The 20399-nt window shown below is 39.6% G+C and overlaps 1 protein-coding gene across 1 annotated transcript; it reads right to left on the bottom strand.

Annotated features, from left to right (window-relative positions):
* Positions 1-15959: 15959 nt before the first annotated feature.
* On the bottom strand, positions 15960-19032 carry LOC132121007 (uncharacterized). The gene is made up of 5 exons (XM_059530210.1): positions 18960-19032; positions 18402-18559; positions 17832-17939; positions 17269-17409; positions 15960-16892 (listed from the first exon to the last, which is right to left on the bottom strand). Exons 1-5 carry the CDS (start codon positions 18997-18999, stop codon positions 16635-16637), a joined length of 705 nt encoding a protein of 234 aa, XP_059386193.1. The 5' UTR covers positions 19000-19032; the 3' UTR covers positions 15960-16634.
* Positions 19033-20399: the final 1367 nt, after the last annotated feature.

Genomic DNA, 20399 nt, shown 5'->3' with positions numbered 1-20399 from the left:
TCACGCCGGTATGTTGACGGAAGTCATGGGATTTCATGTGTTGCGTGATATCTCTGCGCCGAAGTAGCAGTGCTTCGCCTAAGCAGCATGCTTCGCCTGTGCTTCCCCATAATATAGTCCCAAGTCAATATCTGCCTAGGAAATCGCCTAGTGTTAATCTGGATCGCTATTTGTACTCGTTGTAAATACGCAGGCCACAAGAAGTAATTAGGTGGGTTTTTTTTATTTTTTTGATCACTTTTACTCAGGCCATGCTAGCTGGCAACAAAGGATTCCATTCATTGTGCTAAGCTAAGCTAACGCCGACCCAGTCAAACTAAAACAATGCATGCACTGACACAAAAATGCATTTGCCCACCTTTCTAAATGTAGGAAATAATGTGAATAAGCCCTATTTCAAAAAACGTTGGAGTGTTCCTTTAATAATTTAATTATTTTCTGGGAGCGTCCTAGGCTTTTTTGTGCTGATGGCCTGCACAAATTTATTGTGTCTCTTGCTCTGGCTACTGTGTATAGACCATCAGGGCCGTATACAGAATTCTTAAAAGAATTTGCAGATTTCCTCTCAGACCTTTTGGTTACAGTTGATAAAGCGCTAATTGTAGGAGATTTTAATAACGTTGATAATACAAATGATGCATTAGGATTTGCGTTTACTGACCTAATAAACTCTTTTGGAGTCAAGCAAAATGTCACCGGTGCCACTCATCATTTTAACCATTTGGCGTGGGCCGTTTTTTCCAGTTCACTTTGTCACACCGGAAAAAAAATCGAGTAACGTTACTGCAGAATGGATCAGTGCCGTGAAATCCTCTGTAGATGTGACACAACTTCGGGCATGCTCATCTTGATCTGACACGTTGAGCCTGGTCATCAATGGCAAAAACATGTCCCACTCTCTACAGCACAGACACTCTATTTCCATCGGCATAGATTGGCATATTCCCCCACATTCACACCACCAGTTCATGTTGGCTCTCATCCTCACGTCCTCAGGCTGTTGAGCGATCGCAACCTCCTCCTCCTGTCGTTCTATTTCCAAAGCACGCAGCTCGTCTCCTGTAAACTCTGGTTCAAATAGGTATGGTTCTGGTTCTTGACTGTCTGAGAAGTCACCCTCTTCGTCTCTCTCAAAATCAGCCATGTTCATCGCCATTCGTGTACTGTAAGGAAAATAGCCAGGCAGCTACTATTCACGCCGGTATGTTGACGGAAGTCATGGGATTTCATGTGTTGCGTGATATCTCTGCGCCGAAGTAGCAGTGCTTCGCCTAAGCAGCAGTGCTTCGCCTGTGCTTCCCCATAATATAGTCCCAAGTCAATATCTGCCTAGGAAATCGCCTAGTGTTAATCTGGATCGCTATTTGTACTCGTTGTAAATACGCAGGCCACAAGAAGTAATTAGGTGGGTTTTTTTAATTTTTTTGATCACTTTTACTCAGGCCATGCTAGCTGGCAACAAAGGATTCCATTCATTGTGCTAAGCTAAGCTAACGCCGACCCAGTCAAACTAAAACAATGCATGCACTGACACAAAAATGCATTTGCCCACCTTTCTAAATGTAGGAAATAATGTGAATAAGCCCTATTTCAAAAAACGTTGGAGTGTTCCTTTAATAATTTAATTATTTTCTGGGAGCGTCCTAGGCTTTTTTGTGCTGATGGCCTGCACAAATTTATTGTGTCTCTTGCTCTGGCTACGGTGTATAGACCATCAGGGCCGTATACAGAATTCTTAAAAGAATTTGCAGATTTCCTCTCAGACCTTTTGGTTACAGTTGATAAAGCGCTAATTGTAGGAGATTTTAATAACGTTGATAATACAAATGATGCATTAGGATTTGCGTTTACTGACCTAATAAACTCTTTTGGAGTCAAGCAAAATGTCACCGGTGCCACTCATCATTTTAACCATTCGGCGTGGGCCGTTTTTTCCAGTTCACTTTGTCACACCGGAAAAAAAATCGAGTAACGTTACTGCAGAATGGATCAGTGCCGTGAAATCCTCTGTAGATGTGACACAACTTCGGGCACGCTCATCTTGATCTGACGCGTTGAGCCTGGTCATCAATGGCAAAAACATGTCCCACTCTCTACAGCACAGACACTCTATTTCCGTCGGCATAGATTGGCATATTCCCCCACATTCACACCACCAGTTCATGTTGGCTCTCATCCTCACGTCCTCAGGCTGTTGAGCGATCGCAACCTCCTCCTCCTGTCATTCTATTTCCAAAGCACGCAGCTCGTCTCCTGTAAACTCTGGTTCAAATAGGTATGGTTCTGGTTCTTGACTGTCTGAGAAGTCACCCTCTTCGTCTCTCTCAAAATCAGCCATGTTCATCGCCATTCGTGTACTGTAAGGAAAATAGCCAGGCAGCTACTATTCACTCCGGTATGTTGACGGAAGTCATGGGATTTCATGTGTTGCGTGATATCTCTGCGCCGAAGTAGCAGTGCTTCGCCTAAGCAGCAGTGCTTCGCCTGTGCTTCCCCATAATATAGTCCCAAGTCAATATCTGCCTAGGAAATCGCCTAGTGTTAATCTGGATCGCTATTTGTACTCGTTGTAAATACGCAGGCCACAAGAAGTAATTAGGTGGGTTTTTTTTATTTTTTTGATCACTTTTACTCAGGCCATGCTAGCGGGCAACAAAGGATTCCATTCATTGTGCTAAGCTAAGCTAACGCCGACCCAGTCAAACTAAAACAATGCATGCACTGACACAAAAATGCATTTGCCCACCTTTCTAAATGTAGGAAATAATGTGAATAAGCCCTATTTCAAAAAACGGTGGAGTGTTCCTTTAATAATTTAATTATTTTCTGGGAGCATCCTAGGCTTTTTTGTGCTGATGGCCTGCACAAATTTATTGTGTCTCTTGCTCTGGCTACTGTGTATAGACCATCAGGGCCGTATACAGAATTCTTAAAAGAATTTGCAGATTTCCTCTCAGACCTTTTGGTTACAGTTGATAAAGCGCTAATTGTAGGAGATTTTAATAACGTTGATAATACAAATGATGCATTAGGATTTGCGTTTACTGACCTAATAAACTCTTTTGGAGTCAAGCAAAATGTCACCGGTGCCACTCATCATTTTAATCATACACTAGATTTAATTATATCGCATGGAATCAGTCTTACTGATATATATATTGTACCTCAAAGTGATGATGTTACCGATCATTTCCTCATATTGTGCATGCTGCATATCACTGATATTAACTACATGGCTCAGCGTTACCGTCTGAGCAGAACTTTTGTTCCAGCCACCAAAGACAAATTTGCAAATAACCTGCCTGATTTATTGATTTATCTCAGCTGCTATGTGTACCCATAAATACTCATGAATTAGTCGAAATGACTGGCAACATGGGCACTATTTTCTCCAATACATTAGAAGCTGTTGCCCCCATCAAATTGAAAAAGGTTAGAGAAAAACGTACTGCGCCATGGTATAACAGTAATACTCACTCTCTCAAGAAAGAAACTCATAGTCTTGAGCACAAATGGAGAATCGCACTGATAAAATAGGTAACATCAAAAATACAATAACAAATGTAGATTCTACAGCGTTTAATACTCCAGTTTCATCCATCGCACCCAAAGATAAACTGCAGCACTTTACAGCTAAAGGACAGGAAGAGCTAAATAAACTTATCACTGTATCTAAACCAACGACATGTTTATTAGATCCTGTACCCACTAAATTACTGATAGAGTTGTTACCTCTAGCAGAAGAACCGCTTTTCAATATTATTAACTCGTTGTTATCTTTAGGTCACGTCCCAAAACCATTCAAGCTGGCGGTTATTAAGCCCCTTATTAAGAAACCACAACTAGATCCTAGTAAACTGGCAAATTATAGGCCCATTTCAAATCTTCCATTTAGGTCTAAAATTTTAGAAAAAAATTGTGTCTGCTCAATTGAGCTCCTTCCTGCAAAAAAAGTATCTGTATGAAGAATTTCAGTCAGATTTCAGGCCCCAACATAGCACAGAAACTGCACTTGTTAAAATTACAAATGACTTTCTTCTTGCGTCAGATGAAGGCTGCATCTCATTGCCTGTTTTACTTTATCTTAGTGCTGCGTTCGACACCATAGATCATGACATACTCGTAGATCGATTACAAAACTATACAGGTATTCAAGGGGAGGCTCTTAAATGGTTTAGATCTTACCTGTCTAATCGCTACCATTTTGTCGATTTAAATGGGAAGTAATCTCATTTATCACCAGTAAAATATGGAGTGCCACAATGATCTGTCCTAGGTCCTCTTCTATTTTCAATATACATGTTGCCTCTTGGTAATATTATTAGAAAAAAGGGGATTAGTTTCCACTGTTATGCTGATGATACTCAACTATAGTGGCGGTTTCTCCATTAGGGTGATTGGAAGTCGCACCACCAATGGTAAGGGAGGGATTTTTTTTTTCTTTTACATTGTACAGTGCTGCCTCCATATAGTCCAATCAGCGTTGAGTTGCGTTTTGTGTAGTACCGCCCCTTTTTGGGCGATTTCTGTCAAACTGAGAATCGCCCCAAGTGCTCTCATAGACTTCCATACAGACTTCCAGTGCTCTCATAGACTTCTTTTTTTTTTCGAACTGCAGGCTCTGCAATGCAATCTCGATGAGTTCCGGGAGGGTTGGCCCTAATGTGCTTTCGTCATCGTGCGTAACCTTAACTTGTGCAACAACTGGTGGGAACAGTGATATCCAATAATATTTAAAAACTATTTTGAATTTTAACAACTAGACAAAAATGAAAAACTACTTTATTATCTTTATCAAATGTGAAAAAAAAAACAGAGACGGGGACAGCTATGTCTTTGTCAGCTGAACTTGATCGACATCATGGTGAACGTTACCTCAGCGCAAAATTAAATCTATCGTGTCATTGAAAGAAATAACATTCATTCATCGTAGCATTAAGGATAAATTGGCAATTAAAGAATTAGGACAACCAAAACCAAATTTAAACATCAAACAAGTATCTACAAGGGCAGGAAGTAGTATAAACAAGGATTTTCGAGGATGTGGTATTCTGCAAATTTACCACTGCATTTTGTTCCATCATGAGCGTGACGGACATCGCATGGACAACTACAGGTGTCACCAAAATGCATCATCTCTCGGAGAAGGTGAAAAAACACGAAAGAGCAAAGATGCATATGGATATTAGGGAGCAGTGTAATGTAAGTGAGGAATGTGATATAAATGAGCAGTATAATATAAGTGAGTTGTGTGAACAGTGATTTATGTGACTTAAGTTATTTCTTATTAAACTGAAATCAAAGTAAAAAGTTTTTTTGGGAAAAAACCACATCCTGGCATCAGTCTTCATTTGCTGCTGAATTATGTTAACACGCATATAGAAACATAAGGAGAGCAAGAGATTGATTCCTAATGTCAGTTTATTTTTAATTAATACTATAGTAGTTCAGTTCCCTTTACATCTTTAACTAGCCGTCAATTTATCAATTGAATGGGTGACCTATCCTCATTAATCAAGCTAACATTTGCCCCCCCTGAGAGAATTGGCTGGAGCTGCCACTGCTCAACTATATATCTCAACGAGACCAGATGAAACTTCTAAATTATCTAAGGTAACAGAGTGTGTTAAAAATGTAAAAGATTGGATGACCAATAATTTTTTACTATTAAATTTGGATAAGACAGAGATATTACTTATTGGACCAAAAAACAGTACACAGAATCTAGTAGACTACAGTTTGCAACTAGACTGATGTATTGTTACTTCCTCTACAGTCAAAAATCTGGGTGTTATATTAGACAGCAACTTGTCTTTTGAAAACCATAATTCCCATGTTACAAAAACAGCATTCTTCAATCTTAGAAACATTGCCAAGCTATGAAATATGTTACCTGTTTCTGATGCAGAACAGTTAGTTTATGCATTCATGACCTCTAGACTGGACTATTGTTATGCACTTCTTGGTGGTTGTCCAGCATCCTCAATGAACAAGCTACAGGTAGTCCAAAATACAGCGGCTAGAGTCCTTACCAGGTCAAGAAAATATGATTATATTACCACAATTTTACATTATCTGCACTGGCTACCTATTAAGTTCCATATCAGTTACAAATTATTATTACTTACCTATAAGGCCCTTAATGGTTTAGCTCCTGCATACCTAACCACGCTACAATTCATCACGCTCCCTAAGGTCACAAAACGCTGGAAATTTGATAGTTCCTATGATAGCAAAGTCCACTAAAGGAGGTAGAGCTTTTTTGCATTTGGCTCCCAAACTTTGGAATAGCCTTCCTGATAATGTTCTGGGTTCAGACACACTCTCTCTGTTTAAATCTAGATTGAAAACACATCTCTTTCGCCAAACATTCGAAAAATGCATCTCATAATTTGTGACTGCAGCTGTATCTGATCAAATGTGCATTCTTATTCTTTAGCTTGGGTTAAACTAATTAATTTTACTTTGTTGGATCAGCAGCTATGCTAATGATGTCTCTTATTTGTTTCTATGTTTTGCCACAGGATTTACATCCCGTGGTAACTAGGATTTACGCAAGCTCCAGTCTGGATCCAGAACACCTGAGAAGAGATGATGCCAACCCCTCAGAGGACCTCAGATGATGCTAACCCTGAAACAACATACAGAACTAACAAATATTGTTATTTACTATGCAATCACATTATAATTGCTGTTAATAGTGTTCATCATCTGGTTGACTATGTCTTGTATAATGTTTTTCTGAAAATTCCTGTCATTTGCACATAAACCTATCACCACTTATAAGATACTACTAAATATTGTAGAAAATGTATTTTTTGTAAAGTGGCTTTGCAATGATTTGTATTGTAAAAAGCGCTATAAAAATAAACTTGAATTGAATTGAACAAACAACCCCTACCACTACCCATCCCACAACATCCCTGGTCCCATCTCTCCATTGACTTAGACACAGACCTGCCTTTGTCCAATGGCTTCACTGCTGTTCTCGTCATCATAGACATTTCTCAAATCATGTTGTTTGGTCCCCTTAAAAGGACTCCCCACAGCCATGGAAATGGCACAGGCAATGTTTCAATATGTCTTTCGGAATAATGGTATACCAGAGGATATCGTCAGTGACAGAGGAACCCAGTTCACATCTCAAGAGTGGAGAGCTTTCTGCAAGCACCTTGACATCAATGTCAGTCTCACCTCAGGATACCACCCACAAGCAAATGGACAGGTCGAACGGCTTAACCAAGAGCTGGGCAGATACTGTATCTTCGATCCTATTGTAGCTGAGAACAGCATCGATGGTCTGAATTCCTTCCATGGGCTGAATACGCACAAAATTCATTGACTCACTCATCCAGAGGTCTGACTCCCTTCCAGTGCGTCGTTGGTTATCAACCCCCTATGTTCCCGTGGTCTGGCGAACCCTCATCGGTCCTTGCTGTGGACGACTGGATTCGGCATAGTGAGAGGGTGTGGGACAGTGTACAAATACGTCTTCAGTGAGCTGTGAGAGTACAGGAACTCCAGGCCAACAAGCGACATTGGCCACACCCTCCCTACCAACCAGGACAGCGGGTCTGGCTCTCCACGAGGGACCTCAAGTTGCGGCTACCAAGCAGGAAGCTCAGCCCAAGGTATGTTGGTCCTTTCAAGATTCTAAGAAGAATAAATGAGGTCACATACCAGTTAGAGCTTCCTGCTAATTATCGTATCTCTCCATCATTTCATGTTTCGTTACTCAAACCAGTCCACCCTGATGCTGACCCCACAATAAGACTCAAGAGCCACCACCGCCGTTGGATGTTGATGGATCCCCAGCTTACAAGGTGAATGAGTTACTGGACTCAAGACGGAGAGGGGGTCAGCTACAATACTTGGTGGACTGGGAGAGCTATGGACCTGGAGAGAGGTCATGGGTAGCTGCCTGCGACATTCTGGATCCCTCTCTCATGGAGGACTTTCATCGAGCCAGACCTGATTGACCAGCGCCGGGACCACGGGGATATCCGGGTCAAGTGCCAGGAGGCACTCCTAGAGGAGGGGGTTCTGTAACGGAGCCCTCACCTGAGTACTGACTGTTTACCCCTCCCTCTGCTTCTGTTCATTTCCTGTTGGGACATTATTTAACATGAGTCTGAGTGTATGCTTACCGTGAAGTATTGCCTGTTTACCTCCCTCCCCAAGCATTCCCCATTGTTATTCTGCCTGCCTGTTCTGTGTATGATTCTGTCTGACTTCACATTTACGATTATTATATTGCCCCATTGGATTGATAGCCTGATTGGAGTGATGTTTGTGTTTGACCCATTCGCCTGCCTACTCGTCTCTGCCTTGTGGATTCCTCTTGTGTATGTTGAAAGATCAGACTGCTATTATGGTACTGACTGGTTTAACGATTCTGTCTGTGAGATCCTTTCCTAATAAACTTCTGCAAATGGATTCTAATGCCACGTCAGCCTCCTTGTTACACTTACTTTCTTCAGATGAACACATACGAAGATCTTAAGTCTATATAATGTTTAGTTTTTGATGTGTCATCTTAGGATATCCCATATACATGCATGATATCCCGAGAGATGTCATACACGTGGAATAGCTTTATTGGTTTTTTTATGTTTTTTATGTTTTTTACCTTTAACCAAACCTTTGTATGTGAATCTGACAAAATATTACATGCCATTTTTTATGCAGTTTCACTATATATACTTTTGTGAATTGTAAGCAAAAATAAAACCATGTCTTTGAGCATTCTTCTGGTGAGTGAATTTTATTTGTTGCGCGCATTTGTGTATTGATGAGTGCATGTGTGGATCTGTTGCCTTTATATAGATTCAAATGCAACCTACATTTGTGGATCTAATGCACGCATGTGTTTGAGGTTATGATGCTGTTTTTACTCATGTGTGTCGTGAGCTGTAAACCTATCATTATCTGATACAATTTACATGAAAATGGGACCATTTTATGTAGCCTACATAAAGTACATGCAGCTTTGTCCAATGCTTCTGTTCAGATTTTTCTATGTTTCATACTAGAATATTAATCCCACTATTTTGTGTAAAATAAATCCAAGTAAATCCCTGTAAAAGGTCAAGTTTCATGGACCAATTTTTTTTTTTTACTTTTTGTAAAGAAATATTATTAAATAAAAAATACATACCATTTTTTTTTTTTTACAATTTCACTAATATATATATATATATATATATATATATATATATATACATTATTATTATTATTATTATTATTATTATTAACAAAAATTAACACTATTGTTTATTATTATTATGTTTATTATTATTATCAGACTATGTTGTTCAGCATTGTTAATTTAAAAAAAAAAATTAAAAGGGGAGGCTAGTATTCTTGAATATGAGGGCACATTAAATAAAATGATGTAAATTTGAAATTTACATAATGTAATATTCCATTAAAAAACGTTAATTATATATTTTTTTTTTTAAATTCACTTCTCTGACTCACACACCCCCTTCTGCACTCAACTTCATGTTAAAATTAAACTTTCAAATAATAATGTTTAACATCAGAATTCGAAGTGAAATTTTTTTTGTGTGTCTTTATATATCAATGTATAGTCACAAGCAACAGGGTTTAATATTGGTTGTGTGTGGGTTTTTTATTTTATTTTTATTGTATGTTTTGAGTGTGATTCCCATTCACATCAATTATAAGACTGACAGACTGAAACGGCTTGTGTTAAAAATATTTGTTTGTGTTCCACTGAAGAAACCTACATGCTCATCATGACAGGACCTGGATCAGTGAGCTGCTTCTCGGGCTGATGACTTCAGACAGGACATTTATTTTCCTCAATACTTAAATTTTCTTTTGCAAAACGTAATTTTTTTGCATATATTTACAGCGTTAAATTGACTCCATAGTTTATGCCACTCATACTGTTGGTGAGTGAACTGTGCAACTAACGTGTTCAAGAAGTTAAGTAAACGCTATGGAAAAGATCCTTTTGTCGTGGCTCATTCCTACCACACATCCACATAGGCCAACGCATAAACGAAACTAACTGCACACGACAAACTGGTGTCAGAAGTGGAATTTCATCTGTAAATTCCAACCACATGTATGAAACGAGAGAAAAGTCGGACGCTGGCGAAACAGCAAATACGGCGGAAGCGGATAAGCAGTAAGATAATTTTATAGCGCTCTTTTCAGGGTGAGACTGAGGCAGGCTGACATCATCGCGCCCGATGAGAACTGTGTGGACTCAACTACAGAGTGAATTGCCAGAGAAAAGAGACTCGAATGCTCCATAAGAAAGTCTGTAAAGTTTATTGAAAGAAAGAAAAAAAAGATAAAGAGAGAAAAAAGGACATATAAATAAAATTTAAAAAAAAAAAAATAATAATATAGGACATAAAAAAAGAGGAAAGAAAAAGAGAAAATAATAATAATAACAAAAAATAATAATACATTCACACATGTCTAAGGAAGTATTGTGTCATGGAGCTATGGCAGCAGCCCCTGATTCCAATCAACCCCCAGAATGACTTAAGATAATGCTCGAAAACCAAAATAAAAATAACGAGCAACTGCAAATGATGATGGCTCCACTATTGACTCATATTATAAGTTGTTCTCCAGCCCCACAAATGTCAATGTTCATGGCACCCACAGGTGACACGTGAGAGCTCCCAGCCAACTTACAGGGAAAGAAGGATGCCGTATTCAGATTCAACCCTCTTTCAAGATTCTGAGAGGTCACACAATATCATGGGCGCGCCATTCGCTGCAGAGCTAGAAGTAATACAGCGAAGAGCACATACTTCAGGTCCCTCCAGAGCTAATCCCTCCACCGAGAGTGTGGCTCCCAGCCATTTCCACATACTTATGCTGCTGAACAAAGATCTAGCATGCCTCATTATCAAGGCCATCTAATTGCTGTAGAGGGTCCCAAGGCAAAGCTTGCTGTTTTTGATGGTAGTGGAGATTGGGAATCATTTCTGATACCATTTGAGCGACAGGCCAGGAAGTATGGTTGGACTGGAGATTACAGAGTGGACTGTTTGTATGACTGTCTGAGAGGGGCAGCTATTAAGTTAACTGTTAACTTTGGTCAGCATGACCCCCAACCATAATCAGAAGGAAACTGGGTGAACTCCGCCAGCTCAAAGAATCAGCAAAGTGTGGAGCTTGAGCTGCAGGACCAACTTGCTACAGATTTCTTCCTCAAGGGACTTTGTAACCAAAAAGTTGCCTATGAAGTAATGAACAAGGATCCCCATTCATTAGTGGAGGCTCAAAGACTGGTAGAGGCCCATGAGCACAATTATCGAGCCACCCTGGGTCCAAAGTCCAAGCTACGTTACAGCAAACCAAGTAGCTGCCCTCTCACAGAAGACTGCATTGCTAACAGAGCAAGTAGAGAAAATTAGTAATAGCTATGTGTCTGCTGACTAGTTTAACCACCTGATGCAAAGATGGAACAGCTGAAATCAAAGCTTCATATCCTCACAGCCAGAGAGACAAGAAAGCTTGAGGCAGTAAACCAGGAACGGACTCGAGGAGGTTCTCCAACACAAGATGGCACAGCACGAACAAAAACCTACTTGCCAAGCCCCAATCGTGCTGTAGCAGGTTTGTGCTATAACTGTGGTGAAGAAGGGCATTTTCGCAGAGAGTGTGTCAGGCTGTCAACTCTGCCACCCAATCCTAGTCATAGCAGCAATGACCAGAACCATAGTACCATTTTAAAAGGGCTACAACGCTGGAGGAGCCAGTCCCCCACACCACAGGTGGGGCATGCAAAAAGCAGAGGCCCAAGCTTGCTTATTGATGTGATTCTACCTGTGCACCTCCAAGCCCTGTATGCCGCTTCAAGTGGAGCATTAAGTGAGGCGCAGCAACAGTGACTTATTGAGTTTCTTATCCCATACAGGCTTCCCTTTGCTGTTTCAGATGTGGACCTTGGCCTCTTAACAGCTGTCACACATAGGATAAATACTGGAGCTGCAAGGCCAGTATGTCAGCCAGTCAGACGGACTCCCCTTGGATTTCAAGAGGAGGAGGAGAAGCATCTCAATGCTATGCTGGAAGCAGGAGTTGTAACACCTTCCACCTCAGAGTGGGCATCACCTGTGGTGTTAGTTCATAAAAAGGATGGAGGCATTCGGTGGTGTGTAGATTATCGACCCCTCAACAGCTTGACAGCTAAGGATGCTTATCCTCTCCCCAAAATTGAGGAATGCCTTGATGTCCTTGGAGGAGCTTGTGTTTTCTCTACCCTAGACCCCCAGTCTGGCTACTGGCAAATTGCAGTAGATGAAATGGACAGAGCAAAGACAGCATTCATTACCCGCTATGGCCTCAATGAATACACTCGTATGTCCTTCGGATTGTGCAATGCTCCAAGCACTTTCCAAAGGGCAATGGAGCTTGTTCTGTGAGGACTTCAGTGGGAAACTCTTCTGATTTGACATCATCATCCGGGGCAAAGGGGTCGATGAGAGCCTGGATCGACTTGAAACTCTATTCCATCAACTTTTCAGCTATGGATTAAAGCTAAAGCCATCCAAGTGTCACCTGCTTAGAGACGAAGTTCTTTTCATGGGCCATGTGGTCAGTGGCGAAGGTATACAGCCCAACCCATCTTTGATTAGTTATGTGGAAGCTTGGAACCCCCCACGAGTGTACATGAGATGAAGGCCTTTCTTGGACTGTGTAACTACTACAGGAAGTTTGTTCCGTCATTTTCTGAGCTAGCCAGCCCTCTTAATTAAATTAAATTTATGCATTTAGCAGACACTTTTATCCAAAGTGACTTACAGTGCATTCTGGCTATCAATTTTTACCTATCATGTGTTCCCGGGGAATCGAACCCCCAACCTTGCTACCAATTGAGCTACAGGAACACTCTTAATGAACTCCTAAGGAAAGAAGTAACATTCTTGTGGACTGAGGAATACCAGAATGCTTTCACACAGCTCAAAGAAAAGTTAACTTCTGCAGCTGTGCTTGGATATCCCTTAGTGGAGGGAAAATACATCCTGGACAACAATGCATCAAATCATAATGTTGGTGACGAGAGTTGTTAGCTGTTGTTTTATACACCCGCCAATTTCGACACTACCTGCTTGGAAATAAGTTCCTTTTTTACGCACAGATCACAACTGCCTCACCAGGTTGATCCAGTTCAAACATCCTGAGGGACAGCTTGCTCGCTGGCTGGAAGAGCTGTGTCAGTATGATTTTGACATCGAGCACAGAGCTGGAAAACATCATTCAAACATGGATGCGATGTCAAGATGTGGAGGTGAGCTCCTCAAGATGTGCAACAGCTATAAGGCAGGGAAAAGTGTTTCAAATCTACCATCTGGAGGATGTAAACATTGGCAAAAGCTACATTACCTCTGGGAGAGGTTTGAAGAGGATGTGGATGATGTGGTTCCACTTGCAGTAAGAAGCACTGAGTGTGCAACAGAGGAACACGTTATCGACAACCCTGGTGCAGATGATAAGGAAAGGGCAGCAGCAGAGTTTTTTGAAACCCCACGTGTGAACTGGCGAGAAGCTTTCTTAAAGGAAAAACTAGCCCAAGAACGGAGAGCTGATCCTGATCTCTCCATCCTGCATGAGTTGAAAAAGATGGGAGTCCTTCCAACAAAAGAGGAAGTTGCATTGAAAAGTCCAGCAGTAAGAAAATACTGGCTGTGTTAGCCACAAGTTGAACTTCATCAAGGGGTTCTCTTTTATCGTTGGGAAAGGCCTGGAGGACTCATTCCCTCCCTTCTGTTGCTAGTACCTGACTCAATGCAAACAGAAGTCTTACAAGCCTGCCATAATCCCCAACAATCTGGCCATTTGGGCGAAGGAAAGACTTTAGAGCGACTCCATCAGAGTTTTTTCCACTGGTATGGCATGGGTGGAGATGTACATTTGTACATACAGAGGTGTAGACAGTGCAATGCCTGCAAAGTAGCAGGGCCGACCAAGAGAGCCAAGCTTCAAAATTAACAAGCAGGGGCACCAATGGATCAGATCCATATCTACATATTGGGCCCATTTCCTGTGTCCAGTTCAGGAAACAAGTACGTCCTAATCATCATTGGCATCAACAATTCACACGATGAGTAGAAGCCTTCCCTGTGCAAGACCAATGGGCAGAAACTACGTCTAAGACACTCGTCTATGAGTTCATCTCTAGGTTTGGTGCACCACTTGAAATGCACACAGACCAGGGTCGAAATTTTGAAAGTTCATTATTCAGAAATGTTTGTAGTCTATTACAAATCACAAAAACAAGGACAACCCCTTACCATCCTGCCTCCAATGGGCAAGTTGAGAGGTTCAATCAAACGCTCTTGCAGATGATTCGATGCTATGTGAACCAGAATCAGAAAAACTGGGATGAGCATCTTTCTCTCCTTACATCAGCGTACCATAGCTCCCAGCATGACGTTACTGGATTCACACCAAATAGGCTCATGCTTGGAAGGGAGGTTTACCAACCTCAGGATCTATGGTCCGGTATGGCAGAGCAAAGGTCAGACAGTTTGGGAGTGCCAGATTTCCTGTACAACTTGGAAAAAGGATTGAGAGACGCACATGATGTTGCCCAGGAGCACCTTCAGATAGGCCAACAACGGCAAAAGAAGATCTATGATCTCAGGGCTCAGGAGAGGAAGTATGTTGTTGTAGATCTGGTGTATATGCTAGACAGTACTAAAAAAAGAGGACATAGTCCAAAACTCCAGGCACCTTGGAAAGGCCCCTTTGTGTTATCTGCCTGCTGTGGCCCAGTACTTTATGAGGTCCAGGGTTTACGACAAAAGAGAATCATGCATCACGATCGCCTCAAGCCCTATGACTGTGAAGTGATTCCAGCGAGGGTCAGACGTCAAAAGAGTGAGATCCTGAAAAAGAGCAAGGATGACAACCCCTGACAACCCTATTATGGAAGAACCTCTACATGAGCCTGAACCACCTGCATCCCAGGGTAGCAGTGAAACCGAATCCATTTCTTCTGACCCGGAACCCCAGAAGAACCAGGACAAGGAGAGAAAGCGGCAGCCAGCAGCTCGTCGACGCAGGAAGAAACTTGGACTTGGTCTGATGTCAGATAAAGGAGAACAAGAGATGATAAAGAGAACTCATAAAGGAAGAGAAATTCGGAAGCCGGCCAGATACAACAGTTAGTGTTTTACTGCTGCTTGCACTGTTCATTATATACAGTTTTCTTATTTTTTTTGGTAACTGTCTGGTTATTATTGTAGTTGTTTTTTGTACTGAAGGGACTCAGTACTGCTAAAGGGGGGTAGTGTAGTAAAGAGGGCATGTTGTAACTTTTGTTGTTGAATAATAGTTTAAAATTTTCTGAATAGAAGCATATGTGATGCTAAGTGTAAATAATTAGAAACACTTTATTATTTTTATTATCTTTGTGTTTATTTTGAAAGATCGCAATGATGTGTATCTCACCCTGATATACTTCAAGTACACACTAAGTATGCTGATAACGTTATTAATCTTTTAGCTTCGTCAAGCATGTGAGTTGTGTGGTTTTTTCTTCTTGTGTTCTGAAGTAAAAGAACGAGAAATATGACATCCGTGTAAGCGTCTCAATTTTTAAGAACTTTCACACACAGGGCATGGTCCCTTTAAGCCCATTCACTGTGTTCATTTTGTTCCTATTCCTATTGGCTGTTAGTTATGTCAATCAGAGAGTATCCGCTGAGTTACGTGTGTAGAGAGTTTTTGAGTAGTAGTAGAGGTTGCTCGCATGCTTATCGCATGGTCGGAAAAGTTGCTATTCTGTGCCATAGCAAGAGCACCGATCAGCGAGAACAGTGACATGCAAATTGTGTGTTTATGCCACTCATACTGTTTGTGAGTGAACTGTGCAACTAAAAGATCCTTTTGTCGTGGCTCATTCCTCCCACGTATCCACATAGGCCAACGCATAAACTGCAGGCACCACAATATTTATACCTCAAAAAAAATTTATTTGGTTAAAATGTAAAGCATCTTCAGACATTCCAAACATAACAAATAATGGCAAAAATAAATAAATGTATTTTTCAGTTAAATAAATAAATAAATAATACATATTCATAAATAAAATCTGATATCAGATTTATAAGTAATATTTATGGGTATGAAAAATAAAAACAAGAACATAACAGCAGGTAGTTTTCACAGAGATCAGGAGATCAATCCAACGACCATGATCTCATTTAGCAACTTATAGACATGTTCATGTGCTCATATTGTATGACACAGTAAAGTTAAATAATACATTTTGACAGTGAGTTAAATTATACATTGCTTTCTGAGGCAGACTGCAAAGAATAAAGCCTTTTAAGAGAGTTCCTAAAGTGTTAAATTAATAAATAATAAATAAAATGTGAAGTGAAATATAAAATAAATAGACTAGATAACTAAATAGATAAATAAATAAACAAAATGCAAAATTTGAAGACAACAAATACCCTGCAGTGTCTCCATGTCCTGACTGATGATGTAACATGATTCCAGCAACAAATAATTTGAGTGTGTACCTTGAAACACATATCAACTGTTTGTTTGTTTTTTGCTTACAGTATACTTTTAAATGCGTCTGTATCAAAACACAAGTATACTTTGGGCTTAACGGTCTACGCTGTTCATAGACCTGCTGCATTTCTGCAGAGCTGCACAGTGTTAGGGTTCTCTGCCATGGAAATGTTGGAGGTCATTCTGCGAAGCCTAAGGAAACTGCGGAGGACTTCACAGCTGAAGTCCTGAAGCTGTTGAAGGGTGAGGTGGGCCGCCACATGGATTAAGTAATCATTTGTCAGATGCTTGGGAAGATCATGCACGAGGGTCTGTAACTGCTCATCTTTTGCCTGCTTTGATGGGTCAAAACCCGCCTGTTTCTGCAACTGTGAAAATACATAAATACATGAATGGAGCATTCAAACACGCAAAATAATTTTAATAAAAAAAGACAGTTAAACTGCATTTGGAAAGAAAACCAAAAGTTGCACGTTCCCAGCATACTCTCACCACGAGTAAGACATTTTTGCCATTTTGTATGAATTATTATAATTTCTCATGAGATAAAGCTGACCTTCTCTATTTAAATTACTTGACTGTTATCCACTGCAATATGATGCCATACATAATTAGAATTTAGCAATAGTAATTTCTAAATCAAGGCATGACTAACATTAAGGGAATTCAGGAATTGATACTACAAAACAGTAAATAAATTACATTTAATTCACAAAAGAACAGACCCCAGGTCAAATACCATACCTTTTTGATTAGGGAACGAAGTTCTTCAATATCAGCTTTAAGTTCACTCAATTGCTCTGTCTGGGCCAGTTTTTTGCCGGTTTCATTCAGGAGATTCAGATGTCGATGCAGTCCCTTCACTATGTGTGCAAGGCAGGTTTCCTGTGACAGTAACAGAGAGATCTTACAGTTTATTTGCTGAACAATCATGTTATATTTGTCTTTTAAATGTGTTCATTGTGTAACTGTGTTCCATTATAAAGTCTGAAAAGTAAGAATTCTTCTCCAGCTATCATAATACAAGAAGATTTTGCACTTTCTGAAGAAAAGTGGTGTTTGTTTATGCCAAACCCACTGCTAATGCTTGAGGCTGTTGCTTATCAACCCATCTCTCAAAAGTTTTTTTGAATCGGATTTCTTCTGAACGGTATAGTATGTTACTCTCCTTAACAGTCTGCATAGTTTGTGGCATCATTCATGTTTGAAGCTCAGATGGTGTAGGTTTACTGTACTGCATAGGGTTAGGTTAAATTAAGTCATACTTGATTTAGCTAATGCCAAAAAAAAAGGAAAAGAAAACGTACCATGCTGCAGTTACTGGAGAAGTTAAGAAGACCTGGGTCAGAGGGCATCATATATTCCTCCAAGAGCCCCAGCTGCTGTATAGTCGTGATGTCGCCCAAAGTCAGACTCTGAAAGAGAGGACAAGCATTTGACTTGTTTAAACATGACAGGACAGCGTTTTTTGTTCTTGTGTCAGTACATACTCCTCACATACTGTACATGCCAGAGCAAAGTAAATTTGCAATCAGTGGCCCTCGAAGGTATTCGGACACACTTTGATCGTCAAAAATTCTGTTTAGTTTAGTTTGTTGATCCAGGGTGAAATGGTGATACATTCAAATATCAACTCTATATCTTTTCAGTTCAGCCCAGATCTTTGGCCACTATGCACAAAATAATAAATATTCATATATAAAAATGTTAATCAGCAAGCATGTAAACAAATATTCAAGATTAGACAGACCAAATGCACATTTTTAAGAATCGATCACCGAACAGCATATTTATTGACCGCTCATCTGAATACTGGGAATACAGTGTGTCCATCAGTGTATATGGTGGTTACAGTCCTTAAAAATAAATGTGCTTACCTTGCTATTTATCCAGGCTGCATGAGCTTTAGGAGTATCTTCTAGAATTTTGTTGATCAAACTGTGGGCCTGTTCAATAGTATCCTTGTTTAAAATGTCCAGTTTGTCTGAGATTGGGGCAGATGCCACACTTCCAACAAGTGTGACTAATAGAGCCGCTGGAGGAGAGAGAGAGAGTGAGAGAAAGAAGCGATCAGAAGTGCGTAACACTGTGACGCAGATCTCACACACATGGCTCAGGTGTCTGGACATCCTGATTTCAGGTAAATAAAACCTGATTCCAATTGACTGTAAAAATTCCCAAGGCTTCTTTGTTCTTATTTCCATACATATTTTTTTAAATAACCTTAAATAATACATTAATCATTTAAGCCTTCTATCATCAAAATTACAATTGTGTACACAGTATAATAAAATTTTAAATATTGTTGAAAATAGTATATGAAGCAAAATTCTCCAGAATATATATTTCTTTCATATAATACAATTGAATGTAAATATAACACAATTGAATTTCATGTAAATAATAATAATAATAATAAATAAATAAAAACATACCCTGGAAGTTCATTATAACAACAGCAATCAAAAAGAACATGCACAAAGTCACCAGACATCAGCAGTAACAAAGACCCATCATGTTCACGATTTATATATCCTGCAGCGGAAATTCCTGTTTCTGACGTCATCTTGAGTAGATATTGAGTACAAACTTGTGTCAAAGCATGATAAAGTTTACTGATGCTTTTGCATCAATAAACCACTAACAAACTGTAATGCTTGAGAGACCAGTAGTTAATGTACATTTATAAATATGAGTATATATATATATGTATATATATATATATATATATATATATATATATTTTTTTTATGAACATCTTAATGAACTGGTAAGCGAGTAATGTTTTCCAGTGTTATTATGTTATTAATGAAAGTTATTATGCAAAATATTTTTTAGCTAAATGCTGTTGAATTACATTTGAAATTTTTACTACAGACACTTCTGAAAAAAATCCCTTAAATAAAACATAAAGAACAGAGAACAATACAACATTTTGTTAAAGTGCCATAATATATTTATAAAGTATCATATTGTCAATAACATATTGTAAATGATAACTAATACAGTTCCATGTTGCTAAGATAATACAGACACACACACACATACACAATTAAATCAATTAACCACAGAACTGTTTTGATTGACTAAATATCATGTTTATATCATAGACTGTATGGTTTGTATTCAGATAGATACAGTCGGCATCTAGTCATAGCTGGGGGCGTGGCGAGGGCGGAGTCGGCGTGGGGGAAAACACTGCGAACATCGTGTGTATTTGAATGACAAAAATGCACATATTGAGCACTCATTCCCAGAGACACGTAGAACAATTGTAGTCTCTTTTAACTTTAATATTCATATACACTAGTCCATATCGATATTTGATTCATTTTACAGCCCTAATGTAGATGTATTCATTCAAAAATAGACAAATTCCGTGACGTTCTGCTTTATACAGCAAGTTCTATTTTTGACTGGATTCCGCCATTCAATCGTTTCGCAAACACAGACGGGGTGAATTTAGGAATGAAAGTGTAAAAGTTCTGACACAAAACTAAGCTGTTACTTGTCCACACGCTTTTTAAAGTGGGTTTATGTTCACTAGGCTAACGTTACATAGTTTAGCGTCAGGTAGAATGATAAGGCTAATTATATATGCATGCCACTTTCTGAAACAACCTTACACCGTTAATAATGAGCACGATGTTAATATAGCCTGCCTGTGATGAAATGCCGACTGCACACATACACATGCTTAGTCTTGGGATTCCACAACTTCCCTTGATCATCCTCACAGCTTATTGCTTGTAGCCATTTTGTCCTCCTTTCCGGCTCTGTATGTTTATTAGGAAGGATGTAGAACTTCAATTCATAATTTGTTAGTTTATTGGAGGTACAGAAAACGACACAGCAACTCTTCGGCGTGATTGTCC

This window comes from Carassius carassius, chromosome 39 (assembly GCF_963082965.1).
Source record: "Carassius carassius chromosome 39, fCarCar2.1, whole genome shotgun sequence".
In the NCBI taxonomy this organism is placed as follows: Eukaryota; Metazoa; Chordata; class Actinopteri; order Cypriniformes; family Cyprinidae; genus Carassius; species Carassius carassius.
This window is presented reverse-complemented; position numbering and strand designations above follow the sequence as displayed.

Excerpts from the sequence above, each read along its gene's own strand:
- LOC132121007 (XM_059530210.1), bottom strand. The coding sequence starts at position 18,999 with ATGTTCTTTTTGATTGCTGTTGTTATAATGAACTTCCAGG. Across the intron at positions 17,940-18,401 it reads CAGCCTGGATAAATAGCAAG|AGTCTGACTTTGGGCGACAT; the intron begins GTAAGCACATTT and ends CCTCTCTTTCAG. Across the intron at positions 16,893-17,268 it reads TTCGTTCCCTAATCAAAAAG|TTGCAGAAACAGGCGGGTTT; the intron begins GTATGGTATTTG and ends GTATTTTCACAG.